Source organism: Lipotes vexillifer, unplaced genomic scaffold (genome assembly GCF_000442215.2).
Source record: "Lipotes vexillifer unplaced genomic scaffold, Lipotes_vexillifer_v1.1 scaffold680, whole genome shotgun sequence".
Classification (NCBI taxonomy): Eukaryota; Metazoa; Chordata; class Mammalia; order Artiodactyla; family Lipotidae; genus Lipotes; species Lipotes vexillifer.
The window spans coordinates 1801300-1807299 of record NW_006780838.1 but is presented as its reverse complement, the minus strand read 5'-3'; the positions used below and the strand labels follow the sequence as shown (position 1 = coordinate 1807299).

The following is a 6000-nucleotide window of genomic DNA, read 5'->3' as shown; positions in this document are numbered from 1 at the left end:
GGGGGGGGGGGGGGGGGGGGGGGGGGGGGGAGGGGGCTGAGAAGAACCGCTATGGGGGTGGCAGTGGGGGGTTGGGGGGTGGGGGCCTGGGCAAGTTCTCCCTGGGAAACTCCCTTCAGAGCTAAGAGCTTCCCCATATCTCCCAGGAGGAAATTCTAAAGTTTCAAGTTTGTCAGCAGAACAGAAGGAAGAATCTCTCCTAAACGGGAAATAAAGACGTGTCAACATGCTTAAAAGGACGGTAGAAAAAAAAAGGAATACACAGAAGAGCCTAATAAAAAGAACAGTATGTGGCCCGGTGAAGTGCTAGGAAACAAGAGAAAGCCTTACCCATTGAAGAAGACTTGGGCCAGTTTGAAGAGTTCATGGCCCATCTCAACACTGGTTGGCCCGTGGCGAACCTCAACCACTCGGAGACTCTTCTGTAGATGGGCGGCTGACTTCTCCCAGTCCCCTGCAAAGAAAGGAAAATCTGGTTCCAGAAAAGAAGCACAGTCAACTGTGGATGAACATTTTCAGGGTAAGGAAAGCTAAATGGAAGTGAGAGCAGCCTCAGTTGAAAGACTAAGAGAGAACCAACCAGACGAGGCTAAGATCATGACCAAACACACAAGGCAGGCTCATTCCTTGGAGCGGAAGGTGAAGACACACACCTTACCTAAGGCAGCATAGGCCTGGGCCAGGTCATCCTCGATTTCTCCCACCATGCTGTGTTCTGCCAACAGGAAGCTCTCAGCATCGTGCCGGCATCCCAACAACAGCTGAATGGCTCGCTCTATCAATTCAAAGGAAAGTGGGCTCATTACAGACACAGACCCCGTCTTAGAAATGAGAACCCAGCCCTTAAATTCTCTATGGGCTGGGCTGAATGTGGAAACCCCACTTTGTCTCCTTGGGTTGTGATCAACCCACAATTTTTGTTCCAATAAAGCTGTTCTCTTATGTTTTCTCTTTCAATAGCAAAAGGTGCTGGGTGAGCCCTCCCCACATTTACTGTGGGTTTCCAACTTCAGTTTGAAGTGGAATGACTACATTCCATTTAAGGTCATTATTTCTCTTGACTCAAAAATCTAAGCTAAAGGTCAACTTTCATAAAAATAGGGTAAATAAATTCCCACGATGTCAAACTCTAAGGCAGAGTTTTCCAAGGTAATGAGGGGTTCCATCACTCCCTTTCTGGAAAAAGCAGGATACTTACACCCATTGGGCACATGCCCCAATGCCCTTTATTTTTCTTATTTTTATTTTTAAAAATATTTATTTATTTATTTTATTTTTGGCTTCCTCAGGTCTTAGTTGCCACACATGGGATCTTTTGTAGTGGTGCGTGGGCTCCAGAGCATGGGCTCAGTAGTTGTGGCGCTCGGGCTCTCTAGTTGTGGTGCACGGGCTCCAGAGTGCTTGGGCTCTGTAGCTGTGGCATGTGGGCTCTCTAGTTGTGGTGCGTGGGCTCAGTAGTTGTGGTGCACAGGCTTAGTTGCCCTGCGGCATGTGGGATCTTAGTTCCCTGACCAGGGATCAAACCTGTCTCCCCTGCGTTGGAAAGCGGATTCTTAACCACTGGACCACCAGGGAAGCCCCCCCCACTGCTCTTTAGAAGAGAGATGATGCTCTGATGAGGGCGGAACAATTTCTCTAGGAAATTAGGTCATGAGGCCCTCGAATTAAAATAAATGACACTGAACTTCTGGATATGCATAAAGATCACATATGTCAGAGATAACCCGTTAGTCTCTAACTAACTCTCTGACGCCTAAGAGAACAACAGCTTAAATCAGTTGGCCCTTTTTCAAGGACACCATGCAAACTGAGCTGGTAAGGGTTTGGTCTCATTGGCCTACAAAGCCATCTTGTGGCTGGCATGGGGATAATTAAATTCAATTCTTCAGTCTTTACAGAGTATCCCTGAATTCAAGGTGATCTCAAAATGAATAAAAGGGAAGGGGCTGGAGGACCAAAGCAGGGAGCCAGTCTCACCTAGTTCGCCATTTCTGAGAAGCTTCCGGGCCATCCCCACCTGCTGCTGAAGGTCCTGTAGCTCAGAGACTAGGTGATCTCTGCTGACTGATTCCGTACAAGATGTGCTGCCACAGCTCAGAACATCATCTCCCTGTGGAAGTCAGTTTTGTCTTTATTCCTGTACCAGAGTCCGCTAGCGACACTGCATGTGCTTACGTTATAGGATTGCTCCAGAGCTTCTGACCCTACGGGTGAAAGACTCCTGCAGTAACACACCATGACCAAGGGCAGAGACTGAATTTGGTTTGATGGCGGCAACTGCAATGAAAGCAGGAGCCGATCCCTGCTTGAGATTTACTTTTTGTAACCAAATTAAACTGGTACAGACCACAATTTCTTTCCATCTTGATAGCCCCTCTCTTATTTCTCTTTGGGGCTGGGACTTTGGATGACAGACACATTTCTAGTGGTTATGAAAAAGCCATAAGGAAACCAACAGAAAAAAGGTGCTGGGTGAGGCCTCCCCACATTTGTCCTCGGGCTTGTGACTTCAGCTTTCCAACACAACCAACTCCATGTTCTACTTACAGTTCTAAGACATTTGCTGTTTTTCAGATGCCAGAATCTGTGGCCCCATTTGGCAGTAGCAGCCTGACTTCTCAGGAGGATCCTTTCCCACCCTCCTGAAGCCAGGGCCTGGGGGCTGAGTGGGGAGCACGTGGCTCCGATCTGGCCCATTCCTCTAGCCCAAATGGCTGGGGGGAAACTGTGACTCTGATTTTCCTCCAGAACGCAGGTATCAGGTTGATAAAATACAGTAAGATTTTTGCCCAGATCTCTGTTAGAGTACATATGTTTTTATCCTTCTGGACCGGGGGAATCTGATGCTGGAGCTGCTAGCAGCCATCTGGTCACCACAGGAGGGAAGTCTGTCTGAGGTTGGGCTAAATAATACAGAAAATGGAGCTGAGGGAGGTGGAAAGAAAAATTAGGTCTTGGTGACATTATCTGAGCCCCTGGATCACGTTGTATTTGAAGTACCCCTACCCTGGGACTTCTTAGTGATTTACTTGAGCAAATAAATTCCCCGTCTCCCTGAACCCCAAATCAGTTTAGGTGGGATCTTCTGTTCTTTGCAAGAAAGAGACCACTAAATCCAACCTTTCCCTGTGGTTCCTGCAGGGGGGTAATCAATGTGTGGGGAAGATAGGCAAAAGGGAAGAGAGAGTACTGCTATCAGCACCTCTAAGTCCCAATGGCCTCCTCCTAAAGATTTAAGGCCTTTAGGCTGGATAACTGACCACCAGGAAAAGCAAAGAGAAGGGAGGGGAGAAAGATTCACCTGAAGGAGTGCTCTGCAACGGTGACAACAGAAGGCTTCCCGCCTGGGCCCCTGTGAGGGTCTCTGCTTCTCACGTTCACAAGGGGGACAGTTGCAGTCAAAGAAATATTGAGACCTCAGCTTCTGGCGCCTCTCGGCAACACCCATCCTGCTCTCGTGGGGCCCTGCAGAGACACCACGCTTGGCCAATATTTAAAGCAAGAGAGCATCAAGCACTACTTAAAAAACTTCAGCTTAGCGGAGGGTCTGGTCAATCACTCATCATGCGACAGGGACCTTTCACTCAAACATTCGTGGAACTAGATATAGAAAGAGGCTTCCAAGTTGCGGGGACAGGAAGAAAAAGAAACCAAGAAGTTGTTCCTGGCCTATTTTCAGAATAGGACATTTACAGGGATCAAGCAGGGAGTGTCTACACGATAGTGCAGATACAACAGGGCCTAGCGAGGAGGCTTTTCTTCCCCATAAGTATGCACTGCCTCTGCCAGGATGCAGACTCTGCACAGGTGAGGCACCTGCCCTGTGGCTTGCTCAGGCGAATTCACCCCGTCCTTTTCTGCTGGAGAAAGGTGGATAGGAGGGAGGATGGATGGCTCACCATAGCAGTGGAGAATCTCTTGCCCTTTTTTAATCTGCTGAGATGCCCGAACGGTGGCGACGGTGCTAATGAAGGACACGCTGGTATTGGGGCTGCACGAATGGTTCAGGAGGCTGATGACGGGGAACAGCCCCGTGGCAAGGCGCACCTGCCTGCTGTCGGTAATGAGGTTCTCTTCAGATCCTGAGAGTGCAAGAGGAAAAAGGGAAAAATGTGTCAGGACACTCGTCCTGGCCTCGCCCTCCATTCCTCAGATGATGAGCTGGGCAATCGGGCCTGAAGCGCGGCTGAGTCAGAGCTCCACAAGCTGGATCCGAGATAAATCAGACGGAGCATGACTCAGAGCAAACTCTGGTTCCCGGGAAGCAAAGCGAATGAGCACATGAAACGTCCACCAGAATCTTGGAACCTAACCACTGTGTCTCAATACCACAAAAAATCCAAAGATTAGAATTTATAGAGAGTAATAAAAAAAGAATTATCAGTAGGGAGCCTTCCAGATAGACAGTTTCATAATGTTCATGACAACATGGAAACCAGAGTACCAGATGAGGTTATTTCCTAAAGACTTTTATAGCCCAAGGGCTTCTGTTTAACTGGTCTTTGGTTGGTTAATGGAACAACTAATTACTATTCTAAACTAAATAGGCCTATCATATATTCTAAAAAATCAATATTTCTTATGCTCACCTCTTCGTTCTGCCCTTTGTCCCAACTTGATGGGGAATCAGTCAAGCAGTAGTTCTCACTGAAAAAACTCTTTGGACCACTTCTATTCCAGACAGTCTCATGTCCCTAACCGTCTCTTCTTTGAAGCACAATTAAACCAGCAATTTAACCACGTGATTGAAAATTAGGAAGCAAGGAAGAAAAAAGCCTCTAAGCAGTGAGGCTACTTTTGCACCAAGGCTCATGCACTTACATTCATATGTGAATTCTCTGTATTCCGCTGCTTCCTCGTATTTTAGCCACAGTTCGAACTGGCGTGGTTATTCAGTTTCTCAGCCCACCACAGTCCAGAAACAGAGAACTACTAAGAGGCAGGTTTTCTGACAATGGCAAAGGAGACGGGGACAGACCGGAGGAGGAGGCAGAAAACTTATACAAGAATAACAGCCTCAGGCAAACAAAAACACGAGCACCACTCTGAGCTTAACCAGAGGTTCTCAGACTGACACCACACTTGCATGGGTTTTCTGTCATAACTATCTGTGTCTCAGGAGGATGCATGTACAGATAACCTTGGGCATACAGAAAGGCTTAAATTGTGTTCAGCAGCCTTGGTGTAAGCATGAGGAGAGAGTGTTTCCGACAAAGCTGGTTGAAATACGAAAGATATTGGTACTTAGAGGGGAACTTTCAGTTTTCTGGAAAACTGATAAGCCATCAGATAATTGTGGTATCACCATATATGCCAGGAATCTCAATGCACCAATCACCAAATAATGCGGTCTAGGTACATATGAAATGAATAAAGAAAATACAAACCATCATGTGAAAATGTTCCAGAAAGGAAAACATTAACTATAAGGAATAATATTGTCTCTCTGCAGACGATTCTATTACCTGCTGCTGTGGAAGACAAGAATTAGAACAAACAAATAAAATTCGCCGGGAACCCAAACGACTCAATTTGAGTCAACAATTCTACAAACTGTACTGAAATCTTTCATTAGAGCTTCTCCTAAAAGCTTAACTGATTTTAGTGTCCCCTCTCCCCCACCCTTGTCCAATGGCTACCTTCTGGTACATGTACTAATGAGCAGCAGAAATGCTAAAAGGTAAGGAGGCAGCAGGAAGGAGCAGCACAGGGCACGAACAGTTTGTCCTCTGAATAATCAGGCTCCGCATAATTAAAAGTTGACTTGCATTCCCAACTACTGATAACTGGCAATCTATATTAGAAGAGCTGCTAAAATTTTCCCAGAGAAAATTATCACAATACACATGAGTAATGTCAGCTTCGTGAATTATTTATGGATTATCCTCTGACAGAAGTAGGCCCAGGAACAGAGTGGGGTGAGTATTTATGTCAGAGTTGAATTTCTCTCTAATTATCTCTACAAAATTAAGTATTGATTTTAAAAATTATTCAATATTT

General features: G+C 46.3%; 1 protein-coding gene across 1 annotated transcript in view; it reads right to left on the bottom strand.

The window, feature by feature from the left end:
• SMYD4 (SET and MYND domain containing 4) overlaps positions 1-6000 on the bottom strand; it is a 40523-nt gene that overhangs the window by 1016 nt on the left and 33507 nt on the right. The window contains exons 5-9 of the mRNA XM_007454204.1: positions 3900-4082; positions 3302-3465; positions 1978-2110; positions 659-775; positions 331-454 (exon numbers count right to left, since the gene is read on the bottom strand). Coding sequence (XP_007454266.1) covers positions 331-454; positions 659-775; positions 1978-2110; positions 3302-3465; positions 3900-4082 — 721 coding nt within the window. The remainder of the gene's footprint in view (positions 1-330; positions 455-658; positions 776-1977; positions 2111-3301; positions 3466-3899; positions 4083-6000) is intronic.